The 19,553-nt window shown below is 58.3% G+C and overlaps 1 protein-coding gene across 1 annotated transcript in view; it reads right to left on the minus strand.

The window, feature by feature from the left end:
• Positions 1–249: 249 nt before the first annotated feature.
• Positions 250–19,553, minus strand: part of LOC144732240 (uncharacterized) — a 31,915-nt gene continuing 12,611 nt past the window's right edge. The window contains exons 2-7 of the mRNA XM_078613638.1: positions 9,664–10,101; positions 8,917–9,033; positions 7,985–8,359; positions 6,086–6,859; positions 3,840–3,947; positions 250–741 (exon numbers count right to left, since the gene is read on the minus strand). Coding sequence (XP_078469764.1) covers positions 250–741; positions 3,840–3,947; positions 6,086–6,859; positions 7,985–8,359; positions 8,917–9,033; positions 9,664–10,101 — 2,304 coding nt within the window. The remainder of the gene's footprint in view (positions 742–3,839; positions 3,948–6,085; positions 6,860–7,984; positions 8,360–8,916; positions 9,034–9,663; positions 10,102–19,553) is intronic.

Raw genomic sequence — 19,553 nt, forward strand, 5'->3', positions numbered from 1 at the left:
CGAGCAATCGGGGCGCGGGGGGGGGGAGCACTCAACTCTCTTCGTTGTCCCGAGCAGGTGGTGGAAATTCACCATTCCCATGGTGGGGGTCCAGTCTCTCCCACAACTGTTGACCGTCCACACAAAGTTTTACCAACTTTATCAACCGAGCTGAGATGGGTTTTTCTCCCCCCCCACCACTTGTCTCCCCGACATTCAAGAAACACCAAACGTCCCGTTAACCCCCCCCGGGGCGCGAGCCGCACGTCCTCACGCCGTCACCAGAGCGCTCATCATGCTCTCGAACAGCAGCACCTGCTCGGAGAGCCGCACGAGGCTGCGCTCGAGCCGCGCCACCGCGAGCCGGGGCGGCGGCGACGGCGCCGCGCCGGCGACGCCGCCCGCGCCGGCCGTGGCGGCGTCGCGCGTCGCCTCCACGAGGTCGCGCAGCGCGTCGCACAGCGGGGCGCCGAACGACGCGAAGGGGGCGAGCGGGCGCTCGACGCCGCCCCTGGCCACGGCGTCGCTGGCGTAGGCGAGGCGGTGGCCCGCGATGACGGCCGCCTTGCTGTGCGTCACCAGCTCCTGCGGCGCCCAGCGGCCGCGCCGCACGCACGCCGCCAGCGCCGCCAGCGCGTTCGCCATGCCCGACACGAGCTCGCAGCGGCCGCGCTTCGACAGGAAGCGCGCCAGCTCCGACTTTGCGCTGGCCGGCTCCGGCGCCTCCTCCTGCTGCTGCTGCTGCTTCTTGATGTCGGCACCCTGCAACAGAGGAGGTTACCGTTCAAAACGATCAGAATGGTTCGGTGCACGTTTAATTCCGGTATTCAACTGGCGATCCATAGCTACGTCTCACATGAAGGACAGGTGATTGTTTTACTTGAATAACTTCATGTACCCTGTTTGTGTGATATCTAAAAGCTGTAAATTAAAATCTGTCCACGTCAGCTTCTTTCAACCTTCCCAGTTTGTTTCGAAGCACCGCACTGCCATGGTGCAGCAGCTCGACCTCTGCCCTGAGCGAGGACGCCTGGTGGCACAGAACGCTGCAACGCGGTCCTCGTGCCTGGCGGGGTTTGCGACGAGCGTGCCGGGTCTGGTCAGTTTTACGTATTTCCAGCGAGAGTTTCTCTGACACATGGAAAAGACGCATTTATGGCGATCTGCAGGTCACAGCGAGCTCAAGGGTTACAACAAGCGTCACATGGTCGGAATTCCGATGACAAAAAACTAACTATTAATAACTATTTTTTATTTTACCAGGGAAGGCACATGGAGCTACGGAGCTTTTTTTCGGTTGTGACCTGGCCACAAATGAAAGCTCAACGAAGTGGCTTATTACGTGGAAATATATAGCAGCCAAATAATTTAAATGCGTGATGTTGACGCGGAGAAAAATCCACGTGACCATGGGGAGAGCACGCAGACTCCAAATATACAGCAGGCGTCAAGGGATTGGGATCGAACCCACGAGCTCCTATATACCAAGGGAGGTAGTTAACATCTCACCACCGTGGCGCCCTTGCCGAGAAGGTAAGCAGCGGCCGCCTTTGACAGAGAAATTGCCGCCCTCCCGGAATGGGCTCTCAAGCCCCAAGCGATTGGAAACCTGCAGGAGGGGAGGTTTCCGATTCCCTGCACTCTTCCCAAGCCCCGCCGCCATCAACACTGCGACCGGCAAGCGAGCGCACGCACGCACGCAGCCGCTTGTCTGGGCGTGTTGTGGCTCAAGTTCAACATTTTTTATTTCTGACAGAATTTATTTAGGCAGCGGAACGGCAACGAGGGCGTGACACCGGGTTACTCACGGCAACCCGGCTGCGACTTATTTTGAGTCTCGTCAGCGGGGTGTGTAGCCCCGTGAAACGCCGCCGCTACACCTCACGTCAAAAGGCACACCCTGCGGTGGCGGCTACGCTGGACGTGGCCCGCACCCCAGAGCTGTGGAGGCGGCAGCAGTGAGGGTCGGTGGATTGGACACGAACTGCTAAACCTTCTTCCCGTGGGTGTCGAGGAGCAGCCCTGCCCCGGCTTGCCACAGGGCGGAACGGTGGTCACAGTTGGAAAACGGTCACGTTTGGTTAGACCACAGGTTTTGTCAGCGTAGAAAACACTAATTTCCATTTCCGTGTACCTCTGTTACTTATTAAGGACCGCTCAAGTGGAAACATTTTACTGCCGATTTAAACGAATATCAGTCAGGCCTCAGATGTCTCAAATGATCGCCCAACGTAAAGTCACGTTCCAGAGAGCCGCTTGTTCAATGCCGGTCCAGGACAACCGCGGTGCACAAACAGCAGCAGGGCAGAGGGCAGACCGCGGAGTCCGCTGCCACGCCACGGCAGGAGGCGGTGCGTGCTTCTTCGGTTTGCCTCGTCCAGGTGGGAGCGGTGGCGCACAAACCGCCGCTCGGCGATTTGTCATCGAGACCGGCGGTGGGCACGCTGCAACTCTTGTTCGGTCTTCTTCGTACGGCTCAAGTTGATGTCGAGCAACAACTGTAATAATGTTACGTGGAGGTGGTCAAGCCAGACGATTGCGTCGGGAGCAGCGGAGCGTCGCTGTGATGGCGCCTCCTCCTTCGTGTTCGTGAAATCGGGCAGCGAATCGTTTTCTTTTCTTTACCACCGAGACATTTCGTCATCCGAGGCCTGCCTGACAGCTCACTCGGGGCTCTCGTTCGGCATTGGATTAGAAGCTCTGGCCTTGGCTATTGCTGGGAATGCAAACTGTACGATGCTATACCCAGCAATGTACAGTAACCCAACACCTCATCAGAGATCTCCAGGGAGAACGAGACGGCGATGGGCCGAGCAGACCGGGGGTGCAGATGAGCAGCGCCGAGAGGACGCAGCGGAGGGAGGAGGGCGGAGGGAGGAGGGCGGAGGGAGGAGGGAGGAGGGGTGCAAGCCGGTGTCACGGAGTGAGCCGGGGAGTGTCCTCGAGTGAGCGGAGGAATCACGTCATGCCAACAGACAGCTCTCAGAATATGACTTCACAGAACTGCTTCTGGGTTTTGGACGTTACCAGTGAGAGCGCAAGTTACCGGCACCAATGTTCCCGAATGTAACCGCTGGCATTTGTGTCTGGTTGGATGCTGTTGTTTTCCATGGAACCATTTGAGGGTTTGAATAACAGGAAGAGTGGACAATAGGCATCTAGTTGCACATTGGAATTATGGGATACGGCACGAGTAACAAACAATTGGTGGGAAGAAATAGGAAAAAAAAAATGACAAAATGTATGGCATTAAAACTATTTTTTATTTTACCAGGTAAGGCCCACCGAGCTATGTAGCTGTTTTTCAGAAGAGACGTGGCCACAAATGATAGCTCAACGAAATGGCTGGACATGTGGACATTTATAGCAGCCAAATACTCCAAACGCACGTAGATTCTAAATGTGGAGGGAAAAACCGGAGGACCCGGGAAAAAAATCCACAGGGAGAACATTCAAACTGCAAATATACAGCAGGTGTCAGGATTGGGATCGAACCCACGACCACCTGTGTACCAGGCGAGGTAGTTAACATCTCCTAGCCACCGTGGTGCACCTTGTCGTCCTCAGCCACGGTCAATCCACTGCTTTATGAGGGCCTCAGCAGGCCACGGCCATCTTCCCACCACCATGCGATATTTAATTATAATTCTCCACCTAGCATCTGCACACGAGCTGATTTCGACATTGTAGGGGTGCGTGGTCTGCAGGTGTACAGATCCTCTGTGGGGAGAGTCCCCGGGCTGGAACCCCGCGGTCGCCCGCTGGTTAGTGGAATGAGGATCCTCGCCGCGCGTACGCGGGAGGCTCCCCACACATCATGGCTGCCGCGCGCTGGGAGCGGAGCGGCGGGCCCGCAGTACCTGATCTGTCACGGAGGGAGAAGCGGAGGCCTCGTATGGACTCCACCCGCCCTTTTCCTCCTCCTCCTGCCGCCGCAGTAGCCACGGCTTCTCCAAGTCGGCCTGGCCCTGCGGCACGACACACGGGCCCCCGCACGCCCCAGCCATGGGTGAGCCGGCGTCACCTGGTCACGACGGGGCGGCAACGTGCGGACCGGAGAAACCCCCGCGAGACAAACCGTGCGTGCGCGATGCACACACGCATCGTCCTGCCTTCCCGCAGGACGATGCGATGCACGAGGCTGCGGTACAGCGGGTAGCTTTGCGGCAGGCTATTCGGGCAGAACTGGCCGAGTCAGCCCTTCCGCCCTCTGACGTTAACACGGCGGTCAACGTGAAGCGAGATCCACCACCGTGCCACAGAAATGTGCAATTTACAACGAAGGCTTAGGGCCAGAGACGGAGGGGATCACCACCCGACACGCTGCCTGTGCTGTAGATCGTTATCTCCTCTTGCCACGCGGGGGATTCTCCGGGCATACGCTCCGACGAGTTCCTGATTGGTGCTTTTGCATGCGTGAGGGGGAAGCCAGAACACAAAAACCGCCCGGAACTCGGCGCAACATCCGAGTTGACAAGCTTGTACTGTACGAGCAGTGCGATTGTTATCTAAATGTTGTGTTGTATCGAACAGAGAAGGTCCTGGCTTAGGAATCTCTGGCACTTGACACCGAATGTCAAAACCGGTCCAGAGTTTGCTCCGGTTGCATCAAATGGCCGTGCGGCTGATGGGATTCGTAGAAAATAAATGGTTTCTTCATGTGGAGGGACAGACGTGAAAAGGAGGCGAATTCTCGTAATTTAAATAGGGGAGAGAACTCATCAAAATTCCGAACGTGATTTCAAATGGAAGTCGTGGTTTTCCTCCGAACGGACACCGCTTCATCATTTTCCCCACTCGTGCCAGGACTCGGGCGGCACCTTACGAGCCACGTTCCAGGGAACGTTGAGCGTGCACACGGGCTCAGCGGTGGTGAGGGAATCGACCTCTAACCCTCACTCAGCTGCCCGGGATGGAGCGTCACAGTCCGTGCATCGAGCGCGACCCACGCCACCGCGACCCCCCGTGGCGATCGCGACCACCGCTGTGCCTGTGCTGACAACCCCGGACCAGCCACCGACATTCCACCGACATTCTGCGTCGCTACAGCAGAGACAACGGCGTCTCCTCCACTCTCGTAATCAGGAGCTCCACTGCTCCTTATGCACCGCAGTAGGGCGCCGCCTTGCCGAGGTGCCGAGGTGTTAACAACCTCGACTGGTATGGAGGAGGAAGAGGTGGGTTCAATCCCGACCCTGACGCCTGCTGTATATTTGCAGTTTGCGTGTCTCTCTCTCTCTCTCCGTGGTTGTGTGGAATTTTTTACAGGTCCTCCAGTTTTTCCCACCACATTTGGAAATATGCGTTTGGAGTATTTGGCTGCAATAAATGTCTACGCTTCGGAAAAAGAGCTACATAGCTCAGTGGGCCTTACGCACGCCTGAAATGGCGAAATCAGCTTGTGTGCAGGTGCTAGGTGGAGTATTATTATTGAATCTCGCAAAGTTGTGGGGAGACGACAGTGGCCTGGGGATGTCCTCATGAAGCAGTGGATTGACTGCGGCTGAGGATGACAAGGGGCACCATGGTGGTGAGATGCTAACTACCTCGCCTGGTAGGCAGGAGGTCGTGGGTTCCATCCCGACCCTGACGCCTGCTGTATATTTGGAGTTTGCATGTACTCCCTGTGAATTTTTCTCCGGGTCCTCCAGTTTTTACCTCTAAATTTAGAAACGTGCGTTTAGAGTATATGGCTGCTATAAAATTCCACGTTATAAGCCACTTCGTTGAGCTATCATTTGTGGCCAGGTCACTTCTGAAAAAGAGCTATACAGTAGTGTTCAGGCCATGTAAATAATAATCTGGCCAAATTTGTGTTGTGAGACCCTCCACCACTCGACAAATTGAACAGTTGCGCGGTGTACGAGTGTTTGACAACGCGACAATTGTTATCGTCTCACAGCGAAGAAGAATTCTCACAACGCCACGAATCGAGCACATTCAGGAGAGAACCCAGGAGGTCAAGGGCACCGTTGACATTTATTTTCCATTTTTCCACCTGTGCCACGTGCCGAGCCGCCCCTAATCCAGCCACATTTATTTTGTTGGACCCGGCCGAGGACTCGAGAGACCAGGACGAGTCCCGTAAGCAAGAGTGACTGCTCACCTGCAGCTGCGCGTAGTTGCAGTCGCTGCCGGCGCTCGGCGCCACAGCGGGCACCACGGTTGGCGCCACGCACGTGAGCGGCGGCACCTCCCTGCGGCGCGGCGAGGCGGGCCCCGCGTCCACCCGGGCCCGCGGCTCGGCCGCCGCGAGCCCCAGGGTGCGGTGCACGGCGTCCAGCACGGCACGCGCCGTCTCCGCGATCCGCTCCTCCCCGGCGGCACCGCCGCCGGAGTCGGCGTCGCCCGCGCGTGGGCGGCCGTGCGAGGCCCTCGCCGCCAGCATGACGCGACCGGCTCGCTCGAGCGACACGCACGAGTCGTCCAGGCCCCGGAGCAGAGCCCGCAGCTCCGCGGCACCGGTGCCGCCGCCGCCGCCGCCGCAGGCCCCGCGAGCGAAGTCGACGAACTCCCGCAGGCAGCTGGCGGCCATGCGCACCGCGTCGGGGGAACCCGCCATCTCGCCGCCTGCCAGCGGTGTCACGGCGCTCTCCACGGACTCGCAGAGACGCGAGAGCGCGCCCAGCGGACCCTCGGCGGAGTGGGGATAGGGGGGCGACGACGAGGACGACGACGAGGAGGATGACGAGGATGAGGAGGTGGCTGCCGGGGATGAGGAAGACGAGCCGAGGCCAGAGTCGCGGCCTGAACTTGCGGTGATCGTGGGGCTGGCGGTGGTGCCGATCGCGCTGGCGGCGGTGGTGGTGGCGACCGGGAGAGAGAGCCGAGAGATTTCCATGCAGGGGAAGCGGTCGCGTGCCGGGCCGTCTCTGCTCACCTGCGACATGGTCAGAGGGGCAGACCGTCATCGCGGTGGCCGCAGATGGCGATGCCGCCGCACGTGGTCATCGCTTCCTTCTCCTTCCCTCTGGAACATTTCACAACTGTGGCCAAGTGATGCAATGTCACCAGACCTCAAAACATGGCGTTAATGCAACCCTGGCGACGGTGATGGGTTAGGGAGGCCTTCAACCAGCAGTGGATGGATCGTGGCTGATGATGATGAAGGTTAGCAGTACGGTCCTTAATTTTAGAGCCTACAAAGAGTTTTTTTCTGTATTAAAAAAAACAAGTCTCCGTGACAAAACACACAACATAAACATTAGGCACACAAAACCCGCAGCCGATAGTTAAACATCAACACTGGGAGACGTCGAATGTCGCGGATAAAAGCACTGGAAACATCTTTCAGACACGCGTTCCTTCCTTCACTCGCACCGTGCTTTATAAAGGAATCGCTTTGCATTCCTTTATAAATGGCCCCAACTTTAAATCCACAACAATGCCTCCCCCCCCACATTCCTTGTCCTGTCCCAACACCACCCCAGCCATCGCAGCGACGTACCACGCGGGCGTGCCGCTGTAGACGGAGCGTCGCTGGCGTGCCCGCTGTGGTTGTACCCGCGCCACCGGCGCTCGCGAGCTAAAGAAACATTTGGCTTGCGTGTTGTACGCAAGTTGAACTTCTTTCGCACCGTACGTATCCAACGCATGTTAAAATCGGAGGTGCGGGATCCTTGACAATAACGCTGCAGCACAGAGTCCGTACAGCTGAGCAAGTGTGCCAGGCTGTGTCTTAGCAAGAAAAGCAATTGTGTTATAATAATAATAATTAATTGTGTTACAACAATTATTATGCCGCTCGTTTACCCAGGAAAGCCCCACCGGGTCTCCAGACTCTTTGTGGGGAGGGTCCTGCCAAGCTGAGGGGGGAGTGGGGGTGGGGGCGACGTTACTGTGGCTCAATCGAGTACATTTGCAGGAAATTGTCCAGCATTGGGATGTGGGGTTGAGCCAACAGCGGTCACACCGGGACGTGGCTGGTTTTTGCTTTTGGAGGAACAAACCGGAGGAACCGGAGGAGACCCACGCAGCAGCAGCAGCATCTTCATCGTGATCGTACCTGGGGCGGGATGTCGTACACGTAGCCCGCAGCCGCCCTGCCGCCACCGCCGTGCCCGTTCTCGAAGCCGCCCGTGCCGGGGCACCGTCGCCCGGCCCTGGGGCTGTCGTAGAGCCCGCCGGAGAGGAGCGGCACGGAGGCGGCGGCGGCGCACGTCCCCCCCGCGGCCATGCACGCCGCCCCGTCGGGCCAGCGGCTCGGCACGGGGACGTCGTAGTCGGCGTCCGGCTGGCAGCAGCAGCCGCCGGCGCCGCCGTGGGTCCGTGCCGTCGCCGCCGCCATCATCGCCGCCACGGCCGCGGCGGGCTTGGGGACGTCGTACTCGGCGCGGTCGCCGCACGCCGCCGTCCTCGCGGACTTGGGCACGTCGTAGTCCTGGGACGGAGGGAGCGGGGGGAGAGGGACGGAGTGAGCGGGGGGAGAGGGACGGAGTGAGCGGGGGGAGAGGGACGGAGTGAGCGGGGGGAGAGGGACGGAGGGAGCGGGGGGAGAGGGACGGAGTGAGCGGGGGGAGAGGGACGGAGGGAGCGGGGGGAGAGGGACGGAGTGAGCGGGGGGAGAGGGACGGAGGGAGCGGGGGGAGAGGGACGGAGTGAGTGGGGGGAGAGGGACGGAGGGAGCGGGGGGAGAGGGACCTCGGTACTGCTGCTCAGAGAGGCCGCGGGATTGCAGCCAACCTGCGGTCGGATACTGCACGGCCGAGGCACAAGCGAGTGTGCAGAGTGAGTGTGAGGGAGTGTGTGCAGAGTGTGTGCGAGTGAGTGTGAGTGAGTGTGAGTGAGTGTGAGTGTGAGGGAGTGTGAGCGAGTTTGAGGAGTGAGTGTGTGTGTGCGAGAAGAGTGAGTGTGAGGGAGTGTGTGCAGAGTGAGTGTGAGTGTGCGCGAGTGTGAGCGAGTGTGCGGTGCGGGTGCGTGCTGATGCCTTCCACTCACACTCTCGGCAGGGCAGTGGTGCGTCCAGTGCAGCGCTGACGAGGGGACATCGTACATGCGTGACGAGGCGAGGCTCTGCGCTCGCACGGCGCCCGGGGGCACCTCATAGTGCGAGTGCTGTAGAGGGGAGACAGAGACATCACCATCACCGCCATCACCGCCATCACCACCATCACCATCGCCGCCATCACCGCCTCCGTTAACATTAACAGCACCACTGAATCCACTTGTCATCATCATTGCCACCAGCACCACCACTAGACGACCACGTAAACACTCATTAACTGGCCGATGACACTTTAATAGAGGACCGCAGAGCTTGGGCAATTATTTGTTGGCCGCACCGGCTCCTCACCGCGTCGCGGTTGCCGTTCCCGCTTGTCCGGGGTTCCTCCCCCCGGCGTGCCCCGAGTCGTCATCTCTCGCTCGCTCTCTCGCTCTCTCTCCGTGCGTGTTACCAGTTATTATTATTATTACTACCGACCCGGCCGGATCGTTGTGCATGACCTCTGTGCGGACACGTCGCCCCGAAAGCTACTTTGGCGTTTGGCGTCCGCGGTGCGGGGGGGGGGCCCCCTCGCTCTCTCCCGCCGACCCAACCGGCGCGGTGGGGCGGCACGCTCGTCCGCAGCCAACAACAGCGGCGGACGACGACGCCCGGACGCCGAGTTCGCATCGCGGCTCGCACCGTCGCTTCCGCGGCTCCCCCGTCGGTCGAGCGACATCGTCCCCCGGCACACGGCGTACCTTCCCGGCGAGGCGAGCGAAGCCGGCGCCGTCATTCCACGCGGCGGGCGTCCCCGGGCCGGCGTCGCCATGCGGCCGCGGGCTCGGGGAGTTACCCCGGGCCCCGAGGCCCGAGCCCCGGACCGGCGCGGGGCCGGCGCCGAGACAACCGCACGGCGAGCGTGGCGAGCGCGACGGCGACGACGACGTGCGGGGCGCCGCGATGGCGGCAGACGCGGGGAAGCTCGGGCCGGGCGGGGACGAGCCGCCGCAGGACGGGGCCAGCAGGGCGAGGCGGTTGGCCGGCACGAGTCCCCGGTGGCCGTGCAGCGAGCAGAGCCACCAGCCGGGCAGGGCGGCGCCGTCGCGCGCCACCACCTCCAGCACGTCGCCCTTGCGGAAGTGCAGCTCGTCGGGAGACTCCGCCTCGTTGTCGTAGAGCGCGCACGCCAACACGCGCTGCCGGGGGGCGGGGCCACGGTCATCATCAGCACCATCAGCAGCACCATCATCATCAGCACCATCAGCAGCACCATCATCATGTTATTCAAGATCAGTGGGAACGCCGTCATTGTTTTTACTTCAATCGTCATCATCATGACACTGCTGCAAAGTTCTCTGCCAAGTGCACTTGGCTGCAGCTCCCTCCTGTGCCCCCCCCCGCCTCCTGTGCCCCCCCCCGTCTCCATGGGACTACAAAACCCCGCTCGCAATCCCCGCTCAGTGGTGCTGCGGCGAGCCGGGCCTCTGCGTCCGGGAGTTTCTGTAGCCCCCCCCTCCCTATGTCGCGATTGGTGCTCTGTAATGACGTAATTCGCAAGAGGAGGCCGTTCGTTGCGTGCCGACGTCTTGGTTCCAAAATGTTTTTTTATAAAATGACTCGCGGGGCACTCAGTTGGCCCGTGTGTGGAATTCACTGCCCGCCTCTCTCAGGGCCCTAAGGAATCACGACACTCCGAGAGGCTTTCCTGGCGAAACAAGCACGCTAGTAGTAGTAGTGGTGGCTATAGTTAGTAATTGTTAGTAATAGTTAACAACAATCTCACTCGAACCTCTCGACTCCTTCATGGTTGTTATACTGAGTACAGTAACCCCCCCCCCCCGCCGTGACACCCCAGCGATGCTGTGCGAGAGTCTATTCACCGCTGCTCGTAACGACTACGGGAAAGACGAAACATCGGAGAACACAACACAAACATCATCATCGAAGGCATCACAACAAGCAATGGGAGCTATGAAAGCAGCAACAAAGGAAGTCGATGATTGAGTGAATCACCGAGGCATACGGCCATCAACGTGCGATAAGAGAGTGATCATACAACCAGTGGTGGAACTCAACACACGTCTACGGAGCCAAACAATTCAAGGCCCTGAGAAAGAGAGCCAAAGTGAAAAGCACATCTCTGTTATCTCATCACGCGAGAGGCAAAAGGGCAAATCACTTGGCACAGGCGACGCCACTTCTCACTGTGATGTTAGACGGGCATCGTAGGGTGTTGGACGGCTTCCGCGAGTGCTCGCTCCTCCTGCCCGCAACGGTGAACCGGGATGTGGGTGGGCGACTCGGGAGGAATCCTGACCACAACACGGTGCCGGCACGGCCGAGTTACCCCGGGTTCGCACCGGGATCGCGGCCGAGTTACCCCGGGTTCGCGCCGGGGTCACGGCCGAGTTACCCCAGGTTCGCGCCGGGATCGCGGCCGAGTTACCCCGGGTTCGCGCCGGGATCGCGGCCGAGTTACCCCAGGTTTGCGATGGGGTCACGGCCGAGACCCGCGCTGACGCGAGCCGATACTCCCCTCCCAGCCCCAGAGCCGGTGGGGTCATTCGTCCGCTCGTCATGCTTAGCGAGGGACCGTTGTGTCAAACGTGCGACCTCTTGTGACAGCATTCCAAAAAACTGCTCTTGATGCCGTACACCGGCGTCTCCAGTGATTTGTTTGATCCACGGATCACGGGGGGGGGGGGGGGGGCGACCATGGGGCGGCGCTATTCCGTTGAGGGTCGCAGTTCCACTTCTAACCTCGACCGCCAACTCAAGTGCGCAAAGTGCTGGAGTTTGCGCATCAAGACAGCGTGACGTGTCCACAAAATGACAGCCGTCTCCCTCGAGCTCTCGATCGCTCGCAGACCCGTCGCAGATGCAACGGTGACATTTCTGGCGAAGTCGAACCATCGCATGCCAAGAAGGCGCCTTTGGGCATTGTCGATGGCTGCACAGAAACTATCGCCACATTGGAGTCGGGTTTTCACTTGCTTCGGAAAATTTCCATCTCTGAGAAGACGGAGATTACGAATTTCGAGGCTCGACTGCCAAGTGACGCACACGTCAACTGACAGATAACCTGGGCTCGTTTACAATCGTAAACGCGTACTTTTCAGCTCACGATGCTGCTTTAATTCTAATTCTAGTTTGGCGTCGGTCTGACGGAAGGTTGGTGCAAGTGCGGACGGCGGGAAATCGAAGCGAGCTCAGAAGTAGTTCTGTGACGTCATCTTTCACCGCTGAGTGCGAGGAGTTCTGGATGGAAATCCATATTCTTGTAACATCACACACCAACAGCACAACCAGGGTAGAATTTTTTCCAAATAAGATTAATTTTTTAGATTTTTTATATTCTAAATATTCACATGGTGCTCTGAGATCTAAAGGGTGCCTTATAAATTATATATTTTAGTCGAACAAATTTAGATTAGGTCGCAGGTTTCCGTTGTAAGGAGTTGTGTCGCTATTCCTCACGGCCACTCGCGTGCGACAGCGAGGGCCCCCACGCGTTCACCACGACAAGAGGGCCCCCACGCGTTCACCACGACAAGAGGTCCCCCACGCGTTCACCACGACAAGAGGTCCCCCACGCGTTCACCACGACAAGAGGGCCCCCACGCGTTCACCACGACAAGAGGGCCCCCACGCGTTCACCACGACAAGAGGGCCCCCACGCGTTCACCACGACAAGAGGGCCCCCACGCATTCACCACGACAAGAGGGCCCCCACGCGTTCACCACGACAAGAGGGCCCCCACGCGTTCACCACGACAAGAGGCCCCCACGCGTTCACCACGACAAGAGGGCCCCCACGCGTTCACCACGACAAGAGGGCCCCCACGCGTTCACCACGACAAGAGGCCCCCCCCCGCTTGCCAGAATGTCATTTCCCTGAACGGACGCACGAGCCAAGCGCGTGCACGCGCGCCAGAGGGCTCTGTGTATACATGCTGCTGCTCATGCTGCTCAATGCACGCATTCCAGATCGGTTTGAATCCGCACTTTTTTTCGACACGGGCCACGCCGACCCAGCAACTATTTTACGGAGCGTTGTCTCGGTATGCCCCAGATTGGCTCGTGCCACAACATCCGGACACACCTTAAAAAGGAAACTGGACCAGTGTATAACAACGATAATAACGGAGTCGATTTCGTGTTCGCCCCGTTCCTGTAGCACAAGGCTGTCACGAACGAAGGCGCTGTGCGTCAAGGATACGGTCGGCCGTAGTTTTACAGGAGGGGGGGACGATGTTACTATGTCCCCGTGCGTAATCCCAATGGAGGAATTTGTAGGCCATCAATCACATTTGGAAACTTTGGACCATGCCTCCTTAATCCTGGAAGCCCGCGTGTCCTACTGTTCCATGTAGCATCTTGGAGACGCGATGGCATTTAGACTCTATTCGAAACCAAAATTGTAAGGGGTCATTGTGCGACATTCATAAAGTGTCTAAACGCAACCGCATCTCTCAGGAAGAGGTACAAGCGCGGAGGACACGTGCATCGATGCAGTTCGGGGACGAGAACATTCGAATGTCTTTTTAGGCGAGGAAAAAAAGCATGGAAAAGTTTCGTGCTGGGCAGAGGGGGGAAACGACGGTGGTCGAGTTGCCCAACTTGGCGGAGAGAGAGAAAGTGACCGAGAGGCGTTCGGAAAGAATGCCGCTCGGATTGCTGGGCAGCGGTAATGGGAACTCGACAGCCCACGCTGCACCAAGCGGATTAAGTGGCCCACGCGCCACTGCCAACTCGCCCGGCTACCCAAACGTTAAACTTTCAAGCCTGCAGACACCGGCGCCGCCATCACGTCGCGTTACGGCTAAAAATGAGCGATGCCGGTTGGGGACCCGAGAACCCGGGAGCGTTGCCGGGACAACCGGGGAAGAGGGGGGGGGGGCCGGTCGCGGCCGTGAACCATTCCTGCTGCCCGACGTCGCTCGGCCTCCCCTGGCCGCCCCCACCCCCCACGGCGGCCCAGCCCGGCCTGGCCTGGCCCAGGCCGCAACACCCGACCCAGCATGCAGCAGCCTAAGTGGCTTTAGACTAAACTATGTGGCCGCACAGCTTAAGAAGAATAACAACAACTATGAGGCATTCATCCACTGCCGGATGAATGCCTCCCCCAAGCCACGGCCACTTCTCGTGATCCTGCGCTGTAACAATCCACCCAGCGCCTGAACCGATTTCATCGCTCCATCTCCACGGTAGATGACACTCCGTGGGTGCCGCTATGGCGAGATGTTAACTACCTCGCCTGATATGCAGGAGGTCGTGGGTTCGATCCCGACCCGGACACCTGCTGTCTATTTGGAGTTACCGTGTTCTCCCTGTGGTCACGTGGATTTTTCTCCGGGTCCTCCGACATTTCCCTCGACATTTAGAATCAATGGGCGTTTAGAGTATTTGGCTGCTATAAGTTCCACGTGATAAGCCACTTTCCTTGGAGCTATCGTTTGTGGTGGTCAGGTGGCTTCTGAAAATCAGAGCTATTTACCGTAGTTCATTGGGCCTTACCTGGTAAAATACAAAAAGAGTTTAGTTTAGTCACCAACCTTGACCAATCAGTCCCGTTGTCCCGGCGCGGCACTTCAACCGATGCCCGACTTTCTAACAATCCCCCCTCCCCGACCTTCTCTATCCGCCCAGCAAGTATGGACGGGGAGGTTCACCACAGTGAGTCGATTGGCGGGTGGGGTAAAGAGTGGGTACCCCCACCTCTTCCAATGCATCCTAACGCGAGGTCAAGGGCAGGTTACCGCTGGTTAACAGCTTGCCGTGGCTGTGAATTGAACTCGGGATGTGGTACGTGCAGCACAGTGTGCTAACCACAGTGCCACAACTTGCCACGCTATAAACAGTAAACAAAGACAAAGATCCCCCATGCAGCCTGAACAGACTGTGGGAGCAAGTGCTGTTAGCGAGCACCTATGAATGGCTGGCACGGCACACGAGGGGGTGGGTGGCCAAAACCACGCCCGGCCGCCTTTGTCTCCCCAGTGGCGATATTTCCACACCGCACCAGGTACTCATTTGAGGCTGAGTCGACCTAGTAGATGCCCAGGACCGGTTCAGGAAATCGTCACCGGTGTTGGCCGTGAACGGGAATCGAACTTGGGTCGCCGGGTTCGTAGCGCAGTGCACTGACCGCTACGCCGCCGCTCCCCCCTATGTATGGAGTAAACACACACACACACTGGCACGCGCGTGTACACATTTGCAGCTGTCATTTAAACATAGCAGCGTGACAACCGTGCGGTTTTATCTGGCGAGAGAGAGAGAAGCATTGCAGATGCATTGCGGTTCCGGCGTTCCCCCTTTGCGCAGAATCTTCCCCCGGCCGTGGCTCTGGTTGCAGCCTCCACTCCCCCCTGGGCTGCAGCATGCCAAGTCCCCCCCAACCCAATGGCAGAGTGGCGGATTCTCCGATTCGGGGCTCGCAATCCGACGCAAATCATTCTCTCTCCCTCTTTTTTCTCTCTCTCCCCCCCTCGTTTGCACCCCCCCCCCCTGCCTCGCACGTTCCGTCTCCTTCGTTCGTTCGGCTCGGCAAGCGATGAAAAAAAGGGGGTTCCTTAGCACGGGGACGCTGCCAGGGTCTAACGGTCCGCGCCCGATGCACGCGCACGCAACGTTCAAAGGTTGATGGGAGGGGAAGAGACAACTTGGATGGAGACGGCCAAGCGGGAGGCTGCCCTATGGGCAGGCCGCAAGCCGCACGGTGGAGGCGACTTTAAAAGCAGACCTTGAGGCTTGGGCGTGAACGGTGCCACAGCCGATTAAGCTGGCAGCAGGAAGGAAGCGATGGCAAGGCATGGTGGCATCGGCTCTGGTGACCTCTTGATCTCGCATAGGAATGAGGTGACTGATGATGTATTCGTCCACCTTGATGGAAGACGCCAATTGTGGTTTTCCACGATCTGTTTGTGTCCAAATCATAATATATATTTATACTGGGCGGAATCCGATAAGCTATAGAGCTATTTTTCACAGATGCCCAGTAGGGGGCACGGGGTAAGAATCTTACATCAACAAACAGTATAAAAAACATGAAGTACAAAGTACAAGAAAGGTAAACAATTCACCCAAACACATACAACACTAATCCATCGCCATCTTACCAGACAAAGCCCACGGAGATATTACCTTATATTTCAGAAGCGACCTGGCCACAAATGATAGCTCAACAAAGTGGCCCATCAATTAGACATTTATAGCAGCAAAATCATCTGAATAATATCAATCTACGAATTCTAAAGGAGACGAGTGTAACGAGATTAGGAGGAATACTCGGGTTACACGAGATCACGTAAAACAATGCAGATGCAAGTAATTTGTCACACTTGAGAATTTGGCTTGCGATCTTGTGGCAAATGATGAGGAGTATATCACTGGATCCCAATCCGGTCTGCGCCGGATAGCACGCTGGGCCGGCGAGCACATCGCTCTAAATATTTACAGCAATGCAGTGGCAGATAAATTATTTAAACGCCACGACATTCAGCCCAGTTCTAAACAGTGCACTCTGTTGGAAAATATTTAGACGGGGCACGGAATGCAAATTCAGTAATTCACAATTGACGATGGAATGTGACGGCGATTCTAAACAAAACGTGCCGGCATTTTGTAAATGTGGTTTTGTTTTGGTAAATAAAAAAAATGAAAAATCGGGCCGCGAGTTTGCCGAGCGGCGCGCTCAGCCAGCGCCTGCGCAATCGGCGAGGCTGCCGAGTCGGCAACGGTTCCCCTCCGGAGAGATCCGTCGCTCTTGGGCGTGCAACGGCTAAGCGGCCCCTGTGATGAACAGCAATTCTCACGCTTTCAATGTCAAAATTGACCATCGAGACGTGAACGAATTTCCTGTACGCGTGCGTACAATTACGCGCCAATGTTAGGGTAACGGAAGGAACGAGATGAAACTAAACTATTAAACAATTTTTATTTTACCAGGCAAGGCCCACTGAGCTATGTTGCTATTGTTCAGAAGCGACCTGGCTATCACAAATGATAGCTCATCGAAGTGGCTTATCACGTGGAATGTACAGCAGCCAAATACTCGAAATGAATGTTTCTGAATGTGGAGGGAAAACCCAGAGGGGACCCAGAGAAAAATCCACACGAGCACGGGGAGAACATGCAAAGTCCAAATATACAGCAGGCGTCAGGGTCGGGATCGAACCCACGTTCTCTTGTATACCGTGGCGTCGTAATCTGTGGGGTTACACTGCCCATTCAGGCAAAAGCCCAGGATAACTGTAAGAATTGTCACGGGCAGAGTAGGACGTATGTACACCTTTCTGGGGGGGATGGATAAGAGAAACATCGCAGGCATAATCAAGTGTTCACTGGAAATATATTAGGTGTGCGTATAGAGGATATGCAACAAACTATTAGTGGCTGATGGTCAACAATAATCAAAGTGGCAGCCAAGGAATGGAAGGAGTCTGAGAGGACGTCCGCCGGTGAGATGGATCGATGAAATCGGCTCGTGTAGGGGCAGTTGCTGGATGGATCGTGGAAAGTGGCTTGGGTAGGCTTTCATCCAGCAGTGGATCGACCACGGCCAGCGAGGACGTTGACCGTTGAAGCGGATCTCACAGTCGTTGCCCCACGGCGGCGGGCCGTGTGCCGCTATGCCGCTCGCTCCAGACGGCCACTGGGCGCCAGCTGCGCTCACCATCGCGAATTCTCGAGGTCGGCGAGGCGGTCGACGCCGATTACCGGTAAATTTCTCACCCCGGATCGGGGGGACGGCCGTGCTCGCCACAGGCCCCGGGGCGTCGAGCCGGAACGTTCGGGCTACGAAAGCCCCCCCCTGCCCCCCCGCGTGAGTCTGCCCAGCTGCGAGCGAGACGGGCATGCTCGGCATGAGGGCCGATCGAGGTGGCAGGCAATGGCGAGAGGGCTATGGCAGCAGCAGCAGCCTTATGGCGAGAGTCGATTATGGAGCGGAGGGCAGTGAAGACGGAGTGGGAGGAGGCCGTGCCAACAGAGCGCCACGTCCGTCAATAACACTGCACTATCGATATATGGGGTGAGAATGAAGTATATTCGTCACTGGTGTGGGTCGTGAGCGGGAGCCTGAACTCGGCACGCCGCGCGAGCAGCAGACCACGGCCGCAGCTCGGAGCACTTTTCATTTTGATGTCTGCGCCGTCAGTCATGAAATTGGTTAATGGCCGCGAAATTTTCTGTGACCGCGAAAATGTTCATCGGGGGGTGTGGGGAAAGTGGGTGGGGGGGGGTTGCTCTTTACCACAGCAACAACAATCCGTGTTAGCAGAGGGCGCCGTCTGTCACGACGTTCCGCGCGTCCGACCAAAGTCGCCGCGGCGTCATCTCTTCAGCGCAACCCGAGCCTCGCCGGCGTTGCGCCGAGTTGCCGCTTGCAGGCAACGCGCCCGACGCCTCGGAGCGCTCACGCACGCGCGTGCACCGCTTACTCGGCACCCCACGGGACACCTGCAGGCAGAGACCCTCCCGTGCGAGCCATCGCTGTCTCTCCGAAGCAGAGACCCCCCCCCCGCACGCGGTGTCCCTGCGGCACCGTGGCGAGCGTCTGTAGCGACGTTGCCACGGGCACGGAGATCTGTGCCCCAGATGGAGCGATGGAGCATCGCGTCACGGCTGGACGAACACGAGCACACGGGCCGCCCTCCCTCCCGCTCTCCCTCCCGCTCTTCGCACGATGTTCTATCTGCTGCTGTGCAATGTCACCAAATGCGCTTGCAGTTCTGGCGAGATCAGCCGGATGTACAAAAATACCCCATTTGGGCAGCAGTGGGCAGCGCAGCAAAGCCTACTGTTGCGTGTATATCTATGCCCCCTTCCTCCCCCACATCTATGTTCGTCCCCAGCCTTCACGAACACTCACGGATCAGCGTGGTGAGGCATGGCCAAACGATCCCAACGGACCGCGCGGTGTGGACAGAACCTGATCCAGCGGTGGACTGAGCGTGTGCACGTTGGGCTAGCGGGGGAGGGGTGCTCGAATCTGAATTTCATAAGAAAAACGAATCGGGATATAAACCACGCGTCTCCGATTAGCACGGTTGGCAACGTACGGTACGAAAGAACTTTAACGTACGTACACACGGTGCAGAAACTAGGCCCCGTGGCGTCGGAGGAACGCCACGGGGGCCGCCGCGTGCGCAGAGCGGCACGGCGCACGAGCGCGGTTCTAAAGCGAGCTGCCGTGGGGGGCTTTCCTGCCGTGGGGGGCTTTCCTGCCGTGGGAGGCTTTCCTGCCGTGGGGAGCTTTCCTGCCGTGGGGAGCTTTCCTGCCGTGGGGAGCTTTCCTGCCGTGGGGAGCTTTCCTGCCGTGGGGGGCTTTCCTGCCGTGGGGGGCTTTCCTGCCGTGGGGAGCTTTCCTGCCGTGGGGAGCTTTCCTGCCGTGGGGAGCTTTCCTGCCGTGGGGAGCTTTCCTGCCGTGGGGAGCTTTCCTGCCGTGGGGAGCTTTCCTGCCGTGGGGAGCTTTCCTGCCGTGGGGGGCTTTCCTGCCGTGGGGGGCTTTCCTGCCGTGGGGAGCTTTCCTGCCGTGGGGGGCTTTCCTGCCGTGGGGGGCTTTCCTGCCGTGGGGAGCTTTCCTGCCGTGGGGGGCTTTCCTGCCGTGGGGGGCTTTCTTGCCGTGGGGGGCTTTCCTGCCGTG

Source organism: Lampetra planeri, chromosome 42 (assembly GCF_965212315.1).
Source record: "Lampetra planeri chromosome 42, kcLamPlan1.2.h2, whole genome shotgun sequence".
Classification (NCBI taxonomy): domain Eukaryota; kingdom Metazoa; phylum Chordata; class Hyperoartia; order Petromyzontiformes; family Petromyzontidae; genus Lampetra; species Lampetra planeri.